The following is a 25,621-nucleotide window of genomic DNA, read 5'->3' as shown; positions in this document are numbered from 1 at the left end:
TCTGGGGAAGTGGCTACAGTTGGGATGTGTTGTAGGGTAGATCACCATTAGTGGTGAAATCTCCCTGCAGAATTGTAAAGGTCTTGCCGTATGCAGTCTATTGTGGCAGAATTTTGATAGAGGGGTGATGTGAAAGGTTAAGGGCAATTTGACTGCGCTTTCCAGCTCATTCAGGAAATGGTACTACAGTGAAAACAGTGAAGGTCCACTTCCCAGTGAAGTTTTCACTGGGTTAAATGTTAGGAGAGTCGCTGGTCTTTCTGGTGTCAGAAGGGGGTGCAGCTTAGAAGGTAGTCGTGGATAGTTTGGTGGATTTAAGGTTTTTTCCAATTTCTTCTGAATTTCAAAAACTTTAATTCATACCAATCTTATTTCATGTATTAGTTTCCTGTGGCTACTCTAACAAATTACCATAAACTTAGTGGCTTACAAACATTACCAGTTAACTGGAAGTGGGGCTGGGGGATGGGTAAAATTGGTGAAGGGGATTAAGAGGTACAAACTTCCAGTTATAAAATGTCTGTCATGGGATGTAAAGTACAATGTAGGGAATATAGTCAACAATATTGTAACAACTTTGTATGGTGACTGGACTTACTGTGGTGATCATTTCATAATGTGTATATAAATGTCTAATCGCTATGTTGTATACCGGAATCTAATTTAGTACTACGTGTCAGCTGTCCTTCAATTTAAAAAACCCATCAACTTATTATTTAATAGTTCTGGAGATGAGAAGTCTAAGATTTAGTCTTAATGGGTTAAAAGTTAGGGTATCAGCAGGGCTACATTTCTTCTGGAGGTTCTAGGAGGAATTGCGTCCTTACCTTTTCTAGCATCTAGAGGTTGCCTCTGCTTTCCTGGTCTTCTGGTTCCTTCCTCCATCTTCAGAGTCAACAGTACACATCTTCCAAACTCTTTCCTTTTTTTCCCTCTTTACTTCTAGCCAACTTTCTTATTACCCCTTCCCCTTTATTTCCAGTTTTCTGTAGGTAGAGCTGTATTTAAGTTACTTAGATAAAATTTCCACCTGTTACTCTCTCTGCTTATATATTAATGCATATGTAACCGTGTTGCTCTTAGTATTTTCTTTTTGTTTAACCTTTCCTCTTTCTTGTTATAATGAAAACAGACTTGTATGGGCATCCCTTTTGACAGATTCATGAGGAAGTTAAGGTTTTGCTTTTTAGTTTTCAGTTTGGAATTACTCTTACAGTGTCTAAACCTGCCTTTTTAAAAAAAGTTCATTGTCTCCGTATTCTCCCACAAAGAGGAACCTAGTATTTTAATATTAGACCTAATTGCAAAAAGGTTTGTGCTTCACAGTTTGCCTGTTTCTTGACACGTATATGCCACCATATTTTACAAAGCAAATGTTGCAGTGAGGCTTACAAAACCCTTTACTCTTGAAGATTTTGTTTTCTGTGATCTTAATTTGGAGAATTTATTTATTCCATTATTACTGGTTTTTAAGTAGGAAAAAATATTGTGTGACTAGGATAATTAATCCTATTTATGTTACATTAAGTTTTGAGGAGACCAAAAATATTTCCAGGTTATCTGGAAGACTAGCTGCATTTATAATGACTTTGATAACAAAAGAAGATGTGTACATTGTGGGGAAAAGTAGTTACTCTACAGTTAAACAAAAATAAAGTGAAATATATCTCCAAGGGGCGGGGGAAGAAATATATCTCCAAGGAAATTCCTCTAGGTTTTTTGTTTTGTTTTATTCTGAGAGAGAGAGAGAGAGAAATGGCAAGAGAGAACATGAGCAGGGAAGAGAGGGAGAAGCAGGCTCCCCACTGAGCAAGGAGCCTGATGTGGGTCTCTATCCCAGGACCCTGAGATCGTGACCAAAGCCAAAGGCAGATGCTTAACTGACTGAGCCACCCGGGCACCCCTGTTTCAGGTTTTTAAATACACATGTATTTATATATATTTTAAAGATTATAACTTTTCTGGTCATGCTGTTTTCTGATCTCATTTTAATTGGCAAGATATTGTAAATATTTTCTGTATTACTTGACAATGTTTTTAATAGCTGCATTGTGTTTTATCGTATGGTTATACAGTGATTTATTTTTAAAACACTCTAGCAGACATTCTTGCAGCTAATTTCAGGAAAAGAAATTAGTAAGGCAGCAGTCATTTTTACATCTTTTGATACATTAGTGGACCCAGACAGTCATAATCCAGAAAGTAATTTCATAAAACAGAGTTACTACACTTCCTTCCCATCCAAGGCAAATGCCATAGTGATGTAATTTTTGTGTTTTGTTCTCTTTTGTTTTTTAATTTCAGGTTACCTTGCGCCTCGAAACCTTCCTAGTACCGGCTTCTTCCCGTTCCTGCAAACTCTGCTCTGTGACACAGACTCTAAATGCAAAGACACTCCCTATGGGCCAAAAGATCTGCTTCGTAGGAAAGGAATCGATGATGCACTATTTAAGGACAGGTAAGGGCTCTTCCCAAGTGTGTTCAGTTGTTTTGAGAGATCAGAATTTATTTACTTATGAGAGATTCAGGAAGCCCTCCTGGGTTAGATATATGACTTTATTTTCTATATCTGCAAATGTGGTCTAAATAGGAATGAACGAACAAGTTGGATACACACTGGAATTACCATGTTTATGTGGGATTTAACATAATCTATTTTGGATGGATTACCCAAACTTTGCTTTTAAGCTGGGTGGCCAAGGCATTCCTCTGTAACCTCCCTCAGAGATTCTCTATTCTACCTCAAATTGTCAGTGACACATTGTCCTAAGTTTGATCAAAGCTTTAGATGTAGGGCAATATTGGGGCGTTATCTTCTGGAAGCATGACTTACTTATATTACTCTATGTGGTACTTCCAGATGGAATGGAAACCCAGGAGATGCAAATAAGGAAATTTAAGTTCTAGAAATTGGGGTGCCAGGGTGGCTTAGTTAAGCATCTGACTTCTGCTTGGTTTGTGATCTCAGGGTCCTGGGATCAACCCCCCTATCAGGCTCTGCCTGTCCCCTTCCTTCTCTCTCTGCCCCTTGCCTACTTATGCTGTCTCTGTATCTCTCTCTCTCTCTCTCAATGAGTAAATAAAATCTTTAAAAAATAAAGGAATAAATGAAGTTCTAGAAATCAAAGTAATACAATTGAAAGTATACTTAGTAAATAACAACCTTTCAATGAGGTTAATGTGTCCTATTTCTTGGTGTGAGAGGCAGCTGAAGAATAAAGATAATCTAGACCATTACCTAAGAGACTCCCAGGAACCCACCTATCTCTAGAACTGCAAACAGTGTTCTTATCTGAGTTGACCATGAGATAATTCTGGTTAGAGATTTTTTTTTTTTAAGTGCTTCTCAAGGAAAGATTACATTTATATCTAATCAGAGATACTTGCTTCCAAAATTGTAATTTAACTTCCTTGACATTTAACACCATTTCTCTATTAATATCATCATGAGTTTGGTCATCAAATAATGTGGGTGATACTTTGAGAGAGAGCACCTGCAGGCTGTTTAGCATAAAATATAAACATATCGAAAATTGTCATGGGCAGTGGCTCAGAAAACAATTGTGGAGTTGCTAATTCACCTTGGTCTTGTTGTTTCAATAATGAGTCTGAATCCTGATGTTCCTTCATTCATTTGTTAATTTATTAAGATATAATGACTGAGACTTTTCTATGTACCAGGCACCATTCTAGGTACCATGACACAGATGAGAATTGGACAAATCCTCTACTCCTTCGTTACTTGCATTCTAATGGAAAGCAAGCAAAAAAATGAGCAATGAAATAAAGAGCATAATTACTGATAATAACAATTGTGCTAGAAAAAAGAAAGCAGGTTATGGGCTAGAAGTTGAAAGGTAGGAAGTCAGTAGGGTGGCAAGGGAAGGCCTCTGCTAGCAGGTGGCATTTGGTAGAGACCAGAAAGGCTGGGAAGAGACCAGCAACGGCATATGAAGACAGTGTTCCAGGCAAAGCAGCAGCAAACAGTCCTCAGGTGGTGGGTGATAAACCTGACCATTTAGGGGAACGGAAAGTTGGCACAGGTTCCTAAAACATAGTGAGAGATGATACGAGGGGTGGGGAATATGTCGAACAGAAACACAGGAGACGGAGCAAGCAGGAAAAGGGAAGGGATTTGCATTTTATTTTTAGTATAATGAGAAGCCATTGGAAGGTGTTAAGCAGGGAGATGACATGAATATATTATGTATGAAACCAGCATGTTGTAAGTGTGTGCAAGCTTTACCTCAACCAATACCTGCATTACCTCTGCAAGGGAACCAAAAGCTAACGAGAGCCTATGCTCTCTTGTGTAATCAGAGTGGAGCTGAGATGGAAGCATGACATCTTGGTTGTTCAGCTAATTCATAGACGGTCTGTGTGTCCCCATGTGAGTGGTGAATTAGGCGAGATCTCTGCCTATGTTCTAATAAGGAAGGGAAGATATTAAAGCAGTCACCGTAATGGGAAAGAGTGGGAAGAGGATCAGAAGGTGCTAAAGGAAGACACCTTCCATATTTAAAGCAGAGAGAGCTCTCAGGTGGAGTAATCAGGTAGATCTTACGAAGGGGTTGGACAGACATAGGAAATATTAATGTCCCTTATTAACAAATTGGGTTGCAGCTCTACCTGGGGCTGTCAACTTTCTTTCTTTTTTTTTTTTTTTGCATGAAGAACAAAGTTACTGTGAGGGAAATTGTTATCAGTATCTAAGACTGTGAATGTACCTTCCCCAAAAAGAGTACTTTTCTGTGTGACATCATAGAGAATCACACTCCCTAAGATGAGTCACTGTGTTAGTTTTGGGACTAGAATTAAAGTCTAGCTTTATATTGTCCTCTGTTGATGATTCTCTAGGCAGATGACCATGTGCCCTTTTTTTTGTTTTATTCTAACCCCTAGGTAGTTTGTCTAGCCCAAACTGTATACTGCTATATATTCAGGATTTTCTCTGAACTACCAAGTAATTGGAACTTAATTTAGAAAATTATGTACAATAATAAAATTGCATTAATGATATTTCCCACCATACTATTAACTTTTATGGTTTATACGGCCATGCAGTGAAACTGGGGCATGGCTACTGGGTAAGCATTTCCACTAAATTGCTTCCCTTTGGTAAAGGAAGATTCACCAGCATAGCTTCATTAGGAAACAAAACTGTCTTCTTTCTCGGCTTTGTAAGTGCAGGGAAGAAAATATCATCTTTGGCCTCATCCAAAGAGGCCCACCATGTTGACCTTAATAGACGGCCCTTCTTAAAGACGTGATCACACCGCTGCCTCTACATGCTGGCTAGTCGCCCAGGGTTTTGATGTTTCTGCATCAGCACCAGCCTTCTGTTATTAAATGCATACTTCTTTAGGCATTAGCTTCAGGATGAGGTGCTCGAAAATAAAAATCCGACACCATACTCAGCATCAACTCTAACTAGCTGTCTGGAGAAAGAAACATTACATTGATGGGTTTTCTTGCTCATTTGTTCAACTGATGGTCCAACATCACAGGACTTACCCTGAGGTCCTTCCTCCCTCTGCACTGCCTCGAAGAATCTATAGGAACAGTGGGAGCCCCTGGCTGTGCCATCGTTCACACAGCTGGTGAACAGTGAATATCATCCTCCAGAGCGTACAGGGTCATTATTTGGAGAAGTGCTTCAGCATTCCTGAGAATCCCATGGGAGAATTGCCTCCGTGGATTTGCTCTGTCATGCTGACACAATCATGACCTGTGGTTTCCAGACTCATAGCTCTGCTCCTATTGGCTTAGGTGGAACTTCTAATACAGTTAACCTTAACATTATTCAATAATTGAGCAAAATTATTCAAAAATAATTTATTTTTTTTTAAGATTATTTAATTTTTTGAGAGAGGAAAAGTGCAAGTGCAGGGAGGAGCACGGGGAGAAGGACAAGGAGACTGGGCACAGAGCATGGAGCCCGATGTGGGCCTCCATCTCCAACCCTGAGATCATGACCCAACCTAAAATCAAGAGTTGGCTGCTTAACTGACTGAGCCACCCAGGTGCCTCCAGGGATAATTTTAAAATGCCAAGGCTTTTGTTTAGTACTGGAGAAACTGACCTAAAGATATCACTGGGAATGTAAGGTAAATGGAAGTAGAGTAGATGTGTGTCCTCGTTTGACTATACGGATGACAGGGGATGTATAAGTCACATACTGTATTAACTTCAGAGTAATTTATAACCATTTAGTAACCATTTTAGAATCGTTTAGTCATGCAAAAATAAAGGGTTAAAGTATAATCTATCAAAAAGCAAAGTGGGAGGAAATGTTAACTGCCATGTAGGCAAAATTGTTAATTCACTGTGTAAGAGTGTATTGAATGTACTGCATGCTGGAGACTGCAAGTCAGGGCAGGTATGAAGATGAAAAAGGCATGTCCTATGCTCTATACAAACCTATAGTCAAGTGGGAGAAAGAGACAGACAGGTAAGCAGGTGAGTTACCATATAACATGGTAAATGTGATGAGTGTTTGTTTAGGTCTCACTCTGCCCAGAACATAAGACAACAAAGGGGGCAAATATGTTATTGGAAAGGAGAGGGGTTTGGGTGGGGCAATGTCAGGAGAGTTCTCCAGAGGCCTTTAAGGATGTGATCATTAAGGATAGAGAGGGTGGTGGATCCCAGACTAGATGAAGCTGTGTTTGAGACAGGCCACAGAGAAAGAATCCCAGAGTTTAATGAAAGAGAAATAAATAGAGGCTCTTGCGTAGCTTGAAGGAATAGGCAAATAGTGATAGAAAAAATTATAAATTACCTCATGGTGTTGCCAGATTAATCAGCCTGTTTCAGGACTAGTAGAACATCCTTTGTGTAGTATCACCTGAAAGATACTGTGATAGTATCTCCCCCATATTCTGTTTGTTTCTTATACGCTTCTGGCCCCCAAGACATTGCCTCATTTGTCCATCATAGTACCTTTAAAAACGTTTAGAAATGTATTAGTTCAGATATACATCTCCGAAGTCCCTCCTAAGAATATTAAAGATATCCTGGGATGGAGGAACATATTAAGACATTTTTAAATCTCAACATCTTAACTGATAAAGATTTTTGGATTGGCTAGTGGGCCACCTAGAAAAGACGTATATTTTGAACATGGGCAGGCAGGGATGATCTCTGAAGCATTGATGACCCTGGGAGAATGAACATTAGGACAAAATAGAAGAAAACAATGAAAAAAATTAAGATTTTCCTGTGAATGACATCTGCTTGGGGGTAGCCAGGAAGGACAGCTGCATCAAATCAGTAGGAGAGCCTCAGTGGCATTCAGTGCCCTTATTTGTAGCTAAAAGTCAGAGATGAATGTCGTCTGAAGCTGGGATCAGAGCTGGCCTAGAGCACATCTCACATCTTCTTTCCAGGTGTCACTGTGTGATTATTCTGGGGAAAAAGGGGAAAAGATATAAAATGTTTAACTAACCCTTAGAGGCAAAAAAGAATGTCAGAATTTTCTTTCTAGGACTTGCCATATGTGTCTTCCCTAAAAGCAGTTCTTTTTATAGACAGAATTTACCATGGCACACATGGATACCACCTACACAGGTAATCTTTCCCCCTCACAGGAAATAGAGAGACATACAGTATGAGTGCAGATTCTACCATTATACTGATATCTATAAATGTGACATTTCACAAATGTTACTGTTGGTAGACATGTCTGAGAAGACGTAAAATCTACTCTGGGTCTAGTTTTCCTTCCAGTATCTTAAATTTAACATTTGAATCTGAGCTATTTTTTTCATTGAATTCCACTCCAAAAGAGGGACCTATAAATGCCACTGAGGCAGAATCTACTTCTTCAGCATTGTACAGAAGAATCCCTTAGACATCTCCATGGTACTGTGCAAATGACTGCATCCCATAAAAGGTAGTCAACTAATCCCATGGGCCACTTGGAAATTTAATTCAAGCTTTCTTGCCCCACCTAGAGGGTTGGATTTTCTGGACTCATGTGAGCTTGTGTGCTGGATTCTGGGGGAATTCTAAGTTTTTACATTTGCTTTAATATTCTTCCCAGAAATATCCAGTATTAGATAGATTCTCTGAGACTTCCTCAGAGCTTTTGGAGTTCTTAAATAGGGTTTAGGATTTTTTTTTGTTTTTCATTATTTCTCATCCAAGCAACTTCTAGGAAATTGGAAGGATTTTTTTGAAAACATTTTTTATTTTAATTCAGTTAACTAACATATATTACTGGTTTCAGAGATACTGGTCTGTGATTCATCAGTCTTATATAATGCCCAGTGCTCATTACATCATATGCCCTCCTTGAAGAGGATTTTTAAGCTTCCTGAGTCTGTTCTAGGGAGTGGGAATGGGGAATGAGTCATCACAGAATAAATTCACTTATCTGTAATAGCCTTTTGCAGGGTTTCTCAGCATCAGCACTGTTGCTACTTGGGGCCGGATAATTGTTTGTTGTGCTGTGCATTGTAGGATGGTCAGCAGCATCCCTGTTCTTTAGCACATAGGTGACAGGAGCACCACCACCCTCCGGTTCTGACAATCAAAAAATACGTCTCCAGTCATTGCCAAATGTCTGCTGGGACAGGGGCCAAAATTGCCACCAGTTGAGAACCACTCGTCTGGTGAAAAGGTTAGCAAAATGTTCAAGATAGCAAGAGTTTTGCATTAGGGTTGTAATTCTAGACTCTTGCTCTATAAGCACAAATTAGATCTGTGATTTAGCAGCTCCTGTCATGTGTTCTCATTGTCCCCTCTTCATGTCCTTACTTAGCTATTATTTTTAGTGTATTATAATCTCAGCTCCGTATTTATTGTTCCATTATGTTACATATAGTAGGAATTTAATAAATGTTGGCTAGTTAATCAATGAATATGGTAGGTACAGTGCATGATTATACATTATATAATGTATAATCTACCATGCCATTCCTGAGTATTTTCTCTTAAAGGACCTTTGGGGAAACAGATATGCAACAATGGAGGGCAAGCTAAGCTGTTTAAAAAAATATTTGCTTCCTTAGCTATCTGTTCTTCCAAATGATACTCCTTATTATCTAGTGTTCAATGCTTGCCACGTGCTAGGCATCCTCCCATCTGTCAGTGCAGTACACTACAGTCTTTTCTAAAGAATTTTACAGCTTAAAAAGGGGAAAACTGATCGTCACTACAAATGAAAAACTCCTTTTATAAGTAAACTTATAAATAAATAATAAAATGAAGAAGGGATTACAGAACCCTGGGTAAGATGCTTTGCCTTGTCCTGCCTCACTAGCCAACACTTAACAGCTCCAGATCTGTGAATAATAAGGGCACATCCACTTGGTGTCCAGAGATTTCGAGGTTTCTGTTATTATATGTTCAACTGCCTACAAGTTCCCCAGTTTTATTCTGCATTTACAGAACGTGGTGCAACGGCATGTGACCACTACCACTGCACAGCAAAAACCATGGTCTTTAAGCTCTTAAAATGGAAACCACAAAATAAACGTACAAGGCAGCACTGTGGGTAGAAAGATGAATTAAGGTTATATATTGAAACAGTTTACCCCCACCCCAAGCAAAGGTAATTAATTCTTTTAAGTCCCTATGAAATTACTAACGCAGGGCAGAAAGATGGCCAGTACTACTGAGTTAATGGTAATCTCTGAACTTTCTCATTAGCACGACAACCCTTAATAGACAGAGAACTATATGCTTGTTGAATGATTATATCTGGAGCGTAGATGCATAAGAATGGGACTTCGGCTCCATCCTGAAGGCTGTCTGTGTGCCATCATTTTTTGACAGTTAACATCGGTAAGTGCCTGTAGTGACAAGGCCCAGACAGACACTGGATAAGCACAGCCTGTATAGTACTCACAACTCTGGCAAGGTAGATCATTCCAAATTTGCAGATGAGGAAGACAATAACTGAGGTGTTTTAGGAAGTGACAGAGTGGGGATTCCAGAGGTATTTTCTAACTCTAAGGCACTTTCTGCCACACCCCAGGATTACTGTCTCTTTTTATTTAATTGGTCATCTGATCTTATGGTCTAACACCATAGGTGTTTGGAATAAGAAGATGAATGACACATGGTGCCTACTTCCAAAGATGTCACTTCCTAAAGTGGAAAAGTGGTAGGAATAGGTACACAAACACAATGCACTAAAAAATCGTTATGTTATAAGTAGGTACTGAGTGCTTAAATTGTCTGAAATCATGGAAAAAGTACTGTTTCTCACCTATCATTCTAAGAAGGATATAGTTCTCTATTAAGGGTTGTCGTGCTAATGAGAAAGTTCAGAGATTACCATTAACTCAGTAGTACTGGCATCTTTCTGCCCTGCGTTAGTAATTCCATAGGTACTTAAAAGAATTAATTACCTTTGCTTGGGGTGGGGGTAAACTGTTTCAATATATAACCTTAATTCATCTTTCTACCCACAGTGCTGCCTTGTACGTTTATTTTGTGGTTTCCATTTTAAGAGCTTAAAGACCATGGTTTTTGCTGTGCAGTGGTAGTGGTCACATGCCGTCACACCACATTCTGTAAATGCAGAATAAAACTGGGGAACTTGTAGGCAGTTGAACAGCAAAGCCCACTTGATACCCTGATTTCTCACCGCAGCAAAAAGGCACAGCCAGGCCACATCCAAGGAGAGGGATCGTCTCCCCAGTCCTTTACATGTATGCGTGGGTGATCATGTCACCGTGGGTACTTGCTGGTCAAGGACAGGTCCTGTTAGAAGAGAGGCCTCTATAGTTGCTTGTCTGGAAGCAGCCATTTTACTGTTGAACAGATTGAAACCTGCTGAGCCAGTGGCTTGCTGGGAAAGGGAGGACTTTGTCTTTCTTTGGTCTTTAAAGAATTTTTGAAGGAATAGTTTTAGGGTGCTTCTCTGAATGTGGGAAGATGGGCAAGATGTATCTGTCTAGTAGATGCAGCTTTTGCTTCTCTAAACTTAACATTTTCTTAGTTTCCTAGCACTTCTATTTTTCTCTCCCACTCCCATTTATTATTCAGTCTCTATTTTCTCTTGCTCCTTCTTTACTCATGTTGATCTTTGTCATTCTCCCTTTGGTTTTTGGTGCTGTCCATATTCCTTAAAATTTTTATGAGGGTAGTTTCCCCCTTTATTTTCAAAATGTGTTGATATTCAGTAGATTTCCTTACAGTATTTCAAGCCCAACTAAAAAAAAAAAAATGTTGAGAAAAAGAAAAGTGAACCCGAGACTTTCTCAAACTTTCTAAAACTTCTGTTGAGAAAAGGGAAAATGTACAGGTCAGTTCTTATTTTTATCTGAGCGGTTTTCCCATCCAAATAGTCAGCATAAGGAATGTAAAAAGATTTAGGGGAGTACAGCCATGGTCATGAATAATTCAAATATACATTAAGAATGCAGAACTTTTGGAGCAACCAGTGCATTTTATAGAGAGTATTGGAAAAACACTAGGGAATGAAAACAAATATCACCTCTTCTTATCATTTTTACTAAGAGGACAAACTAAAAAAAAAAAAAAAATCCCAATTATAAATCACAAAGTACCCTGGAACCATGATTCAGATCTTACTTCTAAAAAGGAGGTTAAGTTGAACCACAGCAGTAAATAGAACTTCTTGCTTTTTCACTAGTATATTTTTATATCTATCCTTACATATCTTAAGTAAGTTTTTTATAAACAACCATGCCAAATTCACCGATTTTTGGTAATTCCAAAAAGTATTCACATCCAGGCATCTGAACTACATTTTGAACATACATCTTGAACATCATACATCTGAACATACATCTTGAAATACATTTACTTTAGGCACGCACTTTAGGTATATCAGGTTTTCAAGAAAATATGATTATCTCCATTTTGATAATCAACTAAACAGGCAGTGAATTTATATAAAGTAGGTTGCTAAAGGTCCAATAATGTTTTCTTGCAAAAGCTGGTGTGATCGTGATGTGTGGGGATTCCCGGCACCACAATGCTATTATTACCACATTGATACATTCAGTACAATAAAGGATCTACTTAACTTTGTTATACATGCCTTTAACACCTGGTGCCACCTGTAATGACAACAGTCACAGAACTTGACATGGACTAGATAACTCAATAAATGTGTGTTCTTTCCTTTCTTCCTTGAATATGTCTTACAGGTATTCAGTTTTGATAGTCTTCAAAATGCCATCTATAATTTAATATATAAAACTTGTTTTTCTTTCAAGGTTGACAAATAAGCATACCTTTGTTTCAGTCCCTGAAGCATCTTTGGACTCTTTTCTATTTGGGATCCATCCTCTTTTTAAAAGGAAAAAAAAATATATATATTTTTATATATATATATATATATATATATATATATATATATATGTGTGTGTGTACATATGTATGCATATGTATCTATTAATCTCATGATTACTTTCAATATTTAGCTCTAATGTCTTTTAAAAATAATTTCCTTTTTATAAGATTAAAGTAAAAATAACTATTTTAAATGTCATCTAGGCCATTTTCTCTGAATAAAAATTTACCTTGTAGGAGATCCTACATATTCATTGGTGTATGGTTAGGTGAGTTCTTCCATTACAGTCCTAGAAAGTAGATTAAAAATTTGAAAGTCCTTGGAGAGCCCTGGAATCTGCCAAATGATACACTGCTGTAACTAACTGAAATTAATGTGGGTGAAGTTGTAGAGTTCTTGCTTTTTCTTCACTAGTGAAATTCTGAGAAAGTCATCCAACCTGGAGAAGGACAGCAATTTATCACTCCAGAGCACCAAAGTTCCAGAAAGAAAGCACACATCACCGGGTAAGCTATTCTCTTCTGTTGCATTTAGAGGGGGCCTCTTGGAATAGCCAGCAAGGTCTAATCTTTGAAAGGGTTATGCTTTTAACTTTTCAAACAGAGGTGGAATGCCTAGAATATTCCCAAGAGAGCTAAATGTTTCTTAAGGTTGCCTGAGTGTGGCAGTGCAATTACGCAAGTTCTTGAAGATAATTGGAAATGAAGTTCTTACTAAAATACTTTCTAAGAGCAAAAGCTTAGATGGTACTAAATATGATGTTGAGAATTGCACACTTTGCCAGAATTGGCTAGGGACTCTGGCCGTCTGCGATTAGATGATGCTAGGATGGTTAGAAAGCCCAGCAATAAAAGAAAATTACCATTTGCAACACTACAGATGGACCTAAGGGGTATAACATTAAGTGAAATAAGTCAGAGAAAGAAACATACTGTATGATTCCACTCTTATTTGGAATTTAAGAAAAAAAAAAAACCAAATGAACAAGCAAGGGAGAAAGTGAAATTAAAAAACAGGCTCTTGAACACAACTGGTTGTTGCAGGAGGGGAGGGAAGTGGGGCGGGAGGGGTGAAATGAATGAAGGGGGGTCACTCATCTTGATGAGCACTGAGTCATGCATAGAATTGTCGAATGACCATGTTGCATACCTGAAACTAATATAACACTGTATGTTAATTGTACTTCAATTTTAAAAAGAGAAAAAAAGTTACTGGATGAAATCTCAGAGATTTGCCCAAACTTTTCATGTTACAAATGAGGAATCGGAGGCCCAGCAAAGTTACATGCCCTGTCTAGGCTTATCCATCAGACTTGATTCTAGAGCAACAGCCAAGCTGCGATTCTTTCCACTGTTCCTCCCCCTCAGTGCTCAGTATCCCAGTCTCTCAGTGGGACTGTGTGCTTCCTTTACAGCTAGGTCAGGAGCCTTCACACTTTAGTGTGCAGAAAACCTTCTGGCTGAGCTGCCTGAGCCTTATACCAAATAATTCTGTCGCAGATGATCATGAGACACTCATTAGAAGCCATAAATTGGGAATAAACTCTCAAAACAGCAGGACAGGTTTACAGTCATTTGATAAATACTTATTGGATGCCTGCTATCGTGTAAGCTCAGACCTATGTCCTGGGGATATTAGGGAATGAAACAAAGATTTTTCTGTGTTTGGAATGTGATTGGTGCTGTGGAGAAAAAGAAATACTGTTAAAAAATGCCATGGGATATATAAGATTCTGTAACATTTTGTAAGTTAGTGTAGCCACTGTGGAAAACAGTACGGCGTTTCCTCAAGAAATTAAAAATAGGAATACTGCGTGATCCAGTAATTCTGCTACTGGATATTTACTCAAATAAAATGAAATACTAATTTGAAAAGATATATGCACTCCTGTGTTTACTGCAGCATTATTTACAATAGTCAAGACATGGGAGCAGCCTAAGTCTAAGTGTTCACTGATAGATAAATGGATAAAGATGTTGTACACACACATAGATATACACACACTGGAATACTGTGCCCTTTGCAACAATGAGGATGGACCTAGAGGGTATTATGCTAAATGAAATAAGCCAGACTGAGAGAGACAAATACCATATGATTTCATTCATAAGTGGAATCTAAAACAAAAGAAATGAATAAATAAATAAGAAGAATTAGACATATAAATACAGAAAACAAACTGATGGTTGCCAGAGGGAAGGAGGTGGGGGACAGATAACATAGATGAAGGGATGTGGGAGATACAAGCTTCCATTTACGAAATAAATAAGTCGTAGCAATAAAGGTCACAGAATAGGGAATAGGGAATAAAATCAATGATACTGTAATAGGGTTTTATGGTGACAGATGATAGCTACACTTGTGGTGAGCAGAGCATAACAGAGAGAGAAGTTGAAAAGTTGAATTGCTATGTTGTACACCTAAAGCTAATGGAACATTGTATGTAAACTGTAGGCAACTAAAAACAAACAAACAAACAAGAAACCATGACATCAAATAACATTCCAGTGCAGGTTGATGGACCAGATGACAAAGGTCCCGTGTTAATGTAATAGAAATACAGTAGTGAGTGGTTCTGAGGAACTAATGTTCTGTTGTGAATGATCTGAGGGTATTTGGCTGAGAAGCTTAAAGCACAGTAGAAATAAGATCAGAGTGTTGTGGTCCAGTAAGCTTTGCTTTGCTCAGTAGCCACAGATTAGGTTTCTACCCTGGCCGCTCATCTCACACATGCATTGCCTGATCCAGAGGAATCAGTTGGTAAATTCTCAGCCCCATAGGCACTGTAACATAACCTAGGCCCTCCTGATGATAGATCACCGTATCTTTGAATACTAAGATTCTTTGCTGTGAATGTAACAAAGTATCTCTGGCCAAAATTCATGAAAGGTAACATACTGGCTTAGTGACCATCCATGCTCTAGGTATGAACATAATCCTCTAGCTAATGTTCCTAACCCAGAACACCCTGCCACATCATAAATAGTGCTAGATGAGGCTACTTTGAGAATTACTTAATTAGAGTATACTGCAGTTTGGACTAATTGCCTCATCCCATTTATTTGATCCAAAGTAACTTTCAGAAAACACTTTGGGGAGGAAAGAATTTATGATCTTAAGCAGATTTCAACCTCCCAATTGAATAATTAAAAAGAAAACCATTATCACCAGATGTGCATTGGCAGATCCTTCGAACAGATGTTAGGTATGATGGATCTGTGGAGCTGGTAGAAGCACCTCGAATCCTCTAGGCCTGCACAGAAATGATTCACTTTATTAGGCAGTAATATTGGTGATGAAGTTTAATGACATAAACTGGAATGAAAGCAAATGACATCTAAAGTGATTGGAAAAAACCCAAGAGCAGACCAAAACCATCACAGTTTTATGTGAAGAGAAATAATGATGGAATTTGCCATTTTGCCAGCACAAAACTTTCATAGAAGTTGCATATTTGTGTATATTCTTGCTGTGGGGGATGTCAGGGCACAAGTGATATTTATGGATTCTTACTTGAATCTGCCCATTTTTGTGTATCTGTTTAGAATGCTAATCTGTTCTTTCTTCTGTTACAGCCACAGTATTTCCCAGTCTGAGCCCTGTTTTGGAAAGTACTGGAACAGAAACTTTCAATGGTAGTCAAGTCCTTGCCCGGATCCTTAGTTTGGAAAAGGTAATTTCACTCAGTTTTGTAATGAACTGATAATAAATAGCAGTTGAACAAATGCCTCTGAGGTTAATATAAGCATCTGCCAAACAGGAAGAGATTTGGGGACCCCCCCCCCATTTGGAGTAATATCGCAGGAGGATTCTTTTGTCAGGAGCTCTTCCATCAAAAAGCTTAATTCTCAGATGTTCTGAATTCATTAAGGTCTTGGACTTTTATTTATTTCCCTATTAAGTGCCTTAATCAAACTTAAGATTTTCCTTTAGTAAGAAATAAGGTAGCATTATATATAATCTGATTTTCTGAAACGAAAGAAAAAAAGACGTATGACAGCAGACGAAGCTCTAATACTACATTTGGCTTCCTCATCCGTACTGATAATGCCTTTGGAAAATTTGAGCTGTGGAAAGTATCTCCCCAAAGTAGCAAAATCCTTCTCTTTAGCATGGGTTGGAGAACTTACTTACAGATCCTTCTTATTTTCAGATTCCAGATTACAAAAAAAAAAAGTAATAATTTCTATCGGCGGCATAAACTGGTAGCCTGTGAGCTAAATATGTGTGTGTGTGTGTGTGTGTGTGTGTGTGTGTGTGTGTGTAGAGATATTAGATAATTAAGTTTGAATGCCTTTGGGCAGAATGGTTTCCCTTCAGTTGCACACAGTCCCTACTTTTCCTTTTTGTCTTTCATTCAGCCAGATTCCTACATTTAATTGGCTGGCCTTTGCTTTCTGTGCTCTTCAGAAATTAAAAGAGATTATTTTTCAACATTTGCTAATAGACTTCTGTCTCTTTCACTCACTGCCTCTCTTTGTCATGCACACATGCACACATGTGCACTTAAAATAATGTATTCATGTTTTATGCATCTGTATGGAACATAGGATATAGGACATAGATTTGACTTTTATTCATATTCCAGTGATCATAACCTCTGCTGCTTAGTATGACTCTGTTAGTTACCTTTGAATTAATATTCTGTATAAGTGAGGCATCTCAGTAAACACGTTTATGTAAATAAGCCAAAGGACAATGCAAAAAGGGATTCCAAGAAAGGCATTATTACCCATCAAGGCAATTCTGCCAGCGCTGGCTGAAATATAAGACTTTCCAATTCAATTTAGTCTAGATGTTGAAAATCTGGTTCTAACAAGAATAATAATTGAGATACCTAAAGCTCCCTGTTTGGCATAAGAAGGCCCCAATATGCTCAGTTAATTCCAATTTAAAGGCTCCTTAAATCTGACCAGTATGTAAATGGGAGGAAGTTACTTTATTCCATTCTATTTCTTCCATATTAGTTCCTAGAAGCACAAAGTCTTCACTGAATCAGTTAAATACTTTAATGTCTAGAGTAACAACACTATTCTCAAAAATACTGCTTCGTTGTATTGAAACTCCCAAGTTCTCTTTCTCATACGGAATAAAATTTCAGAATTTTGTGAAGCAGCACAGAGTCATATATCCAGTGGAGATAAATCAAAAATGAATTTTCTATGTATAGATACATATTTTTAGAGTAGTTGGAGCAGGGAAGGGTTGTAAAAATTAGGATGACATATTGATGCCTGTGTCAGCAATCTCTCTGATTCCTCTTTCTTTCTCTTTACTGCTTTTTTGCAACCCTTGCAAAAATGAGTAGAGAAATCATTTTGGAGTGAGTTTATGTGTAATGTTAAGAAAGAGATATGGATGAAGGACTGGAAGACTTGGCACTTATAGTATATCCTAGAATAAGTGGATCCTGTCTTGTTCCATTCACTGAGAAGTTGCATCACGGGATGGCGGAGTGTAGCTTTTGTGACATAATATTAAAGGGGAAGATAAAGTTAATTGGCCCTCACCTCACAGGGTTATAAGAATTAATTGTTAGAAAGGACCCATTAAGTGTTATTAACTAAATATAATTGGCTCTGTAAATACCTAAACAACTTAAAATGGTGAATGTGACCACTATTATACCTGAAATTAGTGCTGTGTCTGTGACTGGTCTGTCCTGTGAAGTATATGGAGGATTTAGGATTCCATTATGAAAATGCTTTTCAGTTATTGCTGTTGTTAATTATATACTTTTATGTGTTTTCATATACACATTTTCTTTTTTTCTTCATATGCATAATTCCTAAATAAACTATTTGTTTTTTTTTTTAAAGATTTTGTTTATTTATTTGACAGACAGAGATCACAAGTAGGCAGAGAGGCAGGCAGAGAGAGAGAGGGGGAAGCAGACTCCCTGCTGAGCAGAGAGCCTGATGCGGGGCTAGATCCCATGACCCTGGGACCGTGACCTGAGCTGAAGGCAGAGGACTATTTGCTTTATAAATGAAACATAATCCATGTTGGTCCACTTCTCTAAAAAAAACACTGTGGATCATGGATGTCAAAGCTCCTCCTCTCTGGAAGTCCAGAGATTGCAGCCAGTTTTCTGATGAAGGGTCACAGTTAGGACACCCAAGTTTGCTGCTAAATGCCCAGGAAAAACTACGTTTTTTAAGTCTGAAGATTTTTGTCAGAAAAGATCTGGTCCATTTAGTTTCTCTGGTAGGAGACAGGAAATTAGTTCAATTAAACAAATCATGTATGAATCATTTAAAACATAACAATGACAAGAATTACCACATTCATACATTTTCTTGTAACTTTTCATAAATAAACCAAATGTGTTTTAGTGTTACTTTAATAGTAGCTATAATGCGGGGCCTTAAAATGACTATTGTGAAGGCAAGTCAGTTTCCTTGAAGAGTAGACTATTTTATATCTATATTTATTAACATTATTATTTCACTCTTCTCACACATATTTTTAGCTGTTAGAGCAAAATTCAACTTCAGAAGACATACGAAAAGAACTGTGTGAGAGCTATCCAGATTATACTGCTCATTACGTCTTCTCTTGGACAACTCTAGGGAAAAACGTTTTTAACAAATTTTGCCTATCCAATATGACCTTTCTACAGTCTTCTCTCCATGAACTAACAAACCAATTCTCTCAGGTAAGTGTAAATATTTTAATTTGATCAAGACCTCTTAAGCAATGAAAGGAAATGTATTGCTTTCATTCTTATATCCACAAAGTGATTCAACTTGAGTCAAAGAGTAAGTCCATAGCCCAAATGGGCTGACTGGAATATGGACTCACCCTTGGCATGCACTCCTTACTGAGATTCACACACACTATCTAATTCTAAGTCATGGTGCAGGATTGAAATGATTACAATGTTGAAACAAAAATATTGCATTATGGTTACTGTAGACACATCTTTGTAGATGGTTTTGCTCTTTGGTGAATGAAGATTGTTTTCTCTGTCATATTTAAGTAAGATTACTCAGGCTGTAATGTAAGTTAAATAATTTAACTATTGGAGCTATTAACTCTCAGAAATGAGAATAATGGGTTATATCTTCTTAATTTTTCTCACTAACATCATACTTACTTTGAAAAGCTGATTTTTGATGAAACAATATATCCCTCTCCTCAAAACATTGTATGTTAGGGACAAGGACTTTATACTGTAAAGTAGTAATGGCCACGTCTGTATGCTATTCTTAAACTATGATATGCAAAGAAGATATCCATAGTCTTCATTTAATGAAATCCTACATACAATGAATGATCACAAAAATACTCAGAATTTCCTTGAAATTTTATAAACAGAACTAAATGAAAGATACCCACTTCTGATACTTTACTCCTGGTTCTCTGAATTTTACTGTAATTTTCATTCAGTACAGAATGCTTGAATTACCTTTAGTAATCTGAGTTTTCTAAATGAACCTGATGAGAGACACTGTTATAATAACCCCTGTTCAACATAGAGCACTTAAAATGCTTTCTAAACAAATTCAGTCATGTAGGGTAGAATGTTTGCTTAAGAATACGTTGTTCAAAATCACATTCTCGGCATGAAAGAACTTGAATTAACTGAACAAAAGCCTGACTTTACCAATATGAATGACTTTATTAAGAAAATTACTTTGGGTGAGAATATAATGAAGAAATACTTTACTTGTTCACTGGATCCCGTGATACAGAGCAGGAGCAGAAGTCGCAGTTTTTATTTGTTTGCTTATAATACAAGATGTGATTATTACATAGGTTCACTCACTGTAAATCATTTATCGTAACTAAAGTATGGCAACAGAACTTTGAAAGTATTTTCTTCCATTAAATATGTGTGTATGTGTAATTATAGTAGCAAATATATATAGATTTAAGGGTTCTGAAACCAAATAATAAATAATATAAAGTCTACTAATAGATACAGAGACGATTTGTCTGTAAATCCTAAACCAGATCCTAGGGAAAAACAAAAACATTACTCAGAAGCTAATTTCATTTTAAAAAATTAATTTTAATTTCCAAAACGTAATTTAATATATTTTGTATAAATACAACTCTGTTAACCAAACTTGAACTATGCCAATTTCTGGAGGTGTAAGAAAAAACCCAGTTATGTTTAAGGATATTAGAAATGGCTATAACTTTTCCAAGTAAAGAATGACTTCAGACTCTATGACAATCAGAATTATGTGAAAGTCTAAATTTTTAATGCCTTTAAAAACAGTGAGCCATGTGATTACAAATGCTGAACTCCCATTTTGCCCTGTTTGTCATTTTGTAAGATATCAAGTGATCCCAACAACCAGAAGACAGTATTTCAGGAAATGGTCAAAGTGCTGTCCTTCTTCTCACAAGTCCAGGAGCAGTCCACTGTCTGGCAGCTTCTTTCTAGTTTTCCAGATGTGTTCCAGAATGACACAACACTAAGCAGTCTACTTGGTGTTCTTAGAAATGCAAACAGGTAAGAAAATATAAGAATCGAGTGGGACGAATAAGTCTTTTTTTAAATGTTACCTGTGAGGATCACTGGTAGGTAAGTAATTTAAACATGGAGCCAATAATTGTTTAGTAGCTTACTGCAGATTTTAACAATGAAGATGAGTATTGGTTAAGCAAAGAAAAACACACACTGTAGTCATCAGGGTTACCCAAGAACACTGAGGAAGTGAGAAGGCACACTAGTCTTAACAAATCTATAGTCAGTTGTTATTGCAGACCTTCTGAAAAAAGGTGTGTAACAGGAGCAGGAGTAGATTAGAACATTGGCTCATGCTCATTCAGGGACAAGCAGAACTCTGCCTTTAGCATTTCAACTGCCTAAGAATAAACTGTCCCATTGGGTTTTAGTTGATACCATCCAATATAAAACAACCTGTTGGTTGGAATTTTAAACTGAGCCACCTCAGTGGGGTTGGTTGCCCTCATGTGCAGCCAGTCTATAAATGATCTTTCTAAACCTGCATATTGGGTTGGGTTTATTTGACATATATGACTGAAGATTTGAAATTATCTTTGTAGGAGAAACCCTTTTAGAGGCTACTTGCCTTATAAAGGAGTTCAAACTACACCCAGCGTTGAGAATTTAATGGACTCATGCTTAGGTTTTGACTTTGACGTCTGTCTGGCTGATTTGGAAATGTGCATTAAAAACAACAGCAGCAACACTAGATCAACAGCTCTTGATTATTGCGTGTCTGCTACATACCAGACATTTAACTGAGCCCTTTATAGATATACCACATTAGATCCTACGACTAAACTATTATTCATTTTGTAAATGAGGTGACAGAGGGTTATGAAAATTAAATATTTGATGATTATACAGCAAGGGGGGCTTAAACCTGGGTTTTCTAACTCCAGAATCCAGGCTGCCTCTTTAATATGTCAGTAGGAACACAATGTATTCCCTCTCTAATGTCCGAGGTACCAGAAGAGAGTGTTCTCACATTCTCTGGAAAGCGTCCAAGAGCTTATGTTTGTTCAAAGACCTTATAATAAGACCTTATGTTGGTACATTAATCTCATTCGATCCCACAACAATGCTTTGAAATTGAGACAACAGATATCCCCATTTTGTAGAAGAGGAAACAAACCCTTTCAAATTACTGTCCCAAGATTTGAGAACTAGTAAGTGGCAAAGGCAGGAAGGACCTGACGGATGACAAGACCTGTGCTCTTTCCACAGTAGCCCATCATAATTAAATTACAGAAGGAGGAAGATGTTAAGAAGTTGGTTCTCTGTACTGGTCCTCATTTTAGCACTTAGGGTAATTTTCACCCCAAATTTTGGCACTTCATCCTCTTGCTCTTATTTATATTCTGTCTTAATAAGCAAACAGGTAAATCAATTAAAGGAGAAGGAGAATCATTTGAATCCTGTAGCACAGCAGTAAAAAAGAGTCAAAGTAATAATCTGACCACAGTAAGACGTCACTACATACTCACTAAAATGGGTACAATCTTAAAAGATGGACAACCCCAACTGTTTGCAGAAATGTAGAACAAATAGAACTCTTTGGAAAACAGTATGATAGCTTCTAACAAAGTTAACAGTAGGGCCCATATGATGTAGCATTCTACTCCTGGATATATACCTAAGAAAATGGAACCATATGCCCACATGAAGATTTATATGCTATCTTCACAGCAGATTATCTGTAATAGCTAAAAATCTGGGGGAAAGAACAAATAGCCATAAATAGCAATGCAAAAGAATTATAGTTTATTTATACATTGGAATTCTGCTCAACAAGAAAAACAAACAGATTACCAAGTCACACGTAATGTGAATAAATATTATGACTACTATGCTGGCAAAAGAATCCAGACACTGCCCCCCACCCCCCAAAAAAAGAATACCTACTGGATGTATAGATATTATTCCATTTATAGGAAGTTCTCAAATTGATAAAATTAATTTATACTGTTACAAATTAGATCAGTGGATTCCAAGACAACTGGTGGGAGCATGAGGAAATATTTTGGGGATTATTGAAGCGCTTTGTATCTTATTAGCATGGTGGCTACGTGATTATATACATTTGTTAAAACTCACTGAATTACCACCGAAAATAGGTGCATATTATTGTGTGTGAGTTATATGTCAATGAAATTTAAGAACCAACAAAAAACAAAAATCCCACTAAATAATATTTCAAAGAAGGTAGAAGACCTAAAAAATACTTAGGGTTAAAAATAAATACATAAATAAAATACTTTAGGCATTGTTTTAGTGAAGTAAATTATATAGGATGGGCATTTTACTTTGGTTATTTTAATTATCTTAGAATTTAAAGTAAAATTGTTGCATTTCATAGCATTATGCAATAGAGCATCTGTCTGGTAATGATTACAAATGTTGCAAACTGGTCTACATAATAATGAAAAAGAAGACAGAAATACCTAAAAGAAATAACTTCAAATTATTTTGAAGTAAATGATATTTGGGGCACCTGGGTGACTCAGATCATGATCTCAGGATTGTGAGATTGAACCCTGTGTAGGGCTGCAGGCAGGACCCTGCTTGGGATTCTCTCTCCCCTGCCCCTGCCCACCCCTGGAGAAAAAAAAAAAAAAAGTGGTAAATGACATTTAACTTTAAACAACTCTTTTTTTAAGTGGTTAATATTTAATTTAGTTTTTTATTGCTAATTTATACATGTTTTCTTTCTAATATGGTAGCCCTTGGCTATCTAATATGGCCTTCTAATACGATAACTGCATGTGAATTTTGACTAAAATGCTGAATTTTTAACTTTATTTAAATTGTAAACATGGATATTTGATTCAGTTAATGGTAAACCTTCTAGTATGTTTGGAACAGTATTAGTATATGAACCTACTTTTGCATCTGTCACTATAATGAAATCTAAATACAGATTAAATTTTTTTTAAAGATTTTTTTTTTTTTTAGAGAGAATGAGCAGGGGTAAGGGAAGAAGCAGAGAAATCCTCAAGCATACTCCCCACTGAACTCAAAGCCTGACTGGGGGCTGGGTCCTAGGACCCTGAGATCATGACCTGAACCAAAATCAAGAGTCAGCTGCTTAATCAACTGTGCCACCTATAATCCCTGAGATTAAATATTTCCAATGAAAATTTGGATCTGAATTGAGATGCTTCATAAATATAAGATTCATAATGAATTTTGAAAACTTAGAACAATAAAAAACTTAAAATATTTCATTAATTATTTTTATATTGATTAACTATTGAAGTGATAATATTTTGGATGTATTGGGTACATAGAATATTTTATTAATAGCATATTTTATTAAAATTAATTTCATGTTTCTTTTAACTTCTTTAACATGACTCCTATAAAATTGATATATGTGGCTTGCATTATATTTCTCTTGGAGAGCCCTCCTTAAACCATTTTTTTTTAAATTTTTTATTTTTTTTATTAACATATAATGTATTATTAGCCCCCAGGTGTACAGGTCTGTGAATGGCCAGGATTACACACTTCACAGCACTCACCATATACCCATTATTGTTGTTATTAAACTGATAGTGTCATTAAGAGTCATAATATCCTCATATAAATTACTGTATAGCAAATTAGTGTCTCATTGGTTTATCTTACTCTTGTTGCTTAAGTAATAAGAGATAAATAAACCCCACAAAAATTGTAGTCATTTCCTTCAGCATCTTTTTATATTTTTGAGTTGTACATTATTATTAACCCATCACCCAAACCAGATTACATAATGTTACTCTCATGACAGAAATTAGCAAAATTGAGCAATCTCAAACAATTCAAGAAGTATATATGGAAAAACCGTATATGATTGTCATCATTTATGAGAAAGCTATGCTGAAATGCAGATCATGAAAACTCTTCTATAGAATTATCTTTACTTATAAAGAGACTTTTTTTTAGATAACTTCCATTTTTATATGGTAAAGAGCAAGGGAAAAATCTATGAAATAAAAATATTTGGGTCAGTAAATGGTTCAAAGGATTTCAGAGAATATGAGGGCCAGGTGTCATTATTTTTAAGTTAAACTTTTTGTTAGAAAAAAGATGATTTAGGTCTACTGACATTTTAATGATATTCTTAACAATAATGTTGACAGCTTTAATGAGATTGCCAGTTGTTCAGTCTTTTTTTTTTTTTTTAAGACTTTATTTTATTTATTTATTTGACACAGAGAGAGCGATTACAAGCAGGCGGAGAGGCAGGCAGAGAGAGAGAGAGAGAGGAGGAGGCAGGCTCCCGCTGAGCAGAGAGCCCGATGTGGGGCTCGATCCCAGCGTCCTGATCATGACCTGAGCCGAAGGCAGAGGCTTTAACCCACTGAGCCACCCAGGTGCCCCTGTTGTTCAGTCTTTGAAGATGTTACTGTGAGACAGCAGACCAGGTGACTGAGACAGAGGGCCAACTTGGGACAGGGCTGGCAGAAATCTGTAGCCTGAGGCCGTCTAACTGGTCTCCATGGTCACCAGGTTCAGAAGCACCCCAAAGTCTGAGAACCAGGAGATTCTTAGGGCAAATATAAAATGCCTGAGGTATCCACTGTTATGTATATAGAGCAGAGATGAAAAAAATACAGCTTAGCCTCTATGGCCAGATACAATAATGAGCTAACAATGCCCGTGGGCTCTCTGCAGAAATGTTCTGCCCTCCTCCTGCCCAGCAATGTTGGGGCAAAGTTTCTGTGCCAGAGGCAAGATGTAGAATGTGCACATACTGTATCTATTGCTGGAGTGAGCCTTTAGTTGACAAGGATACATGGGGAAAACTGTTAGCAAATTGGTACATTTAACCCTACGATGTCAGATTGTTAACAAAGCCTGTTGTTCCAGTTACTAAATTAAAGCCTTGCCCTTGATTA

The 25,621-nt window shown here is 37.1% G+C and overlaps 1 protein-coding gene across 1 annotated transcript in view; it reads left to right on the top strand.

The window, feature by feature from the left end:
• ABCA12 (ATP binding cassette subfamily A member 12) overlaps window positions 1–25,621 on the top strand; it is a 176,551-nt gene that overhangs the window by 51,820 nt on the left and 99,110 nt on the right. Inside the window, exons 3-7 of the mRNA XM_046019118.1 lie at window positions 2,305–2,458; window positions 12,689–12,780; window positions 15,850–15,947; window positions 18,747–18,932; window positions 20,563–20,741. Coding sequence (XP_045875074.1) covers window positions 2,305–2,458; window positions 12,689–12,780; window positions 15,850–15,947; window positions 18,747–18,932; window positions 20,563–20,741 — 709 coding nt within the window. The remainder of the gene's footprint in view (window positions 1–2,304; window positions 2,459–12,688; window positions 12,781–15,849; window positions 15,948–18,746; window positions 18,933–20,562; window positions 20,742–25,621) is intronic.

The sequence above is a fragment of the Meles meles genome, chromosome 9, assembly GCF_922984935.1.
Source record: "Meles meles chromosome 9, mMelMel3.1 paternal haplotype, whole genome shotgun sequence".
Lineage (NCBI taxonomy): Eukaryota > Metazoa > Chordata > Mammalia > Carnivora > Mustelidae > Meles > Meles meles.
Note: the sequence above shows the minus strand (reverse complement) of the source record. Positions and strands in the feature narration are given on the sequence as shown.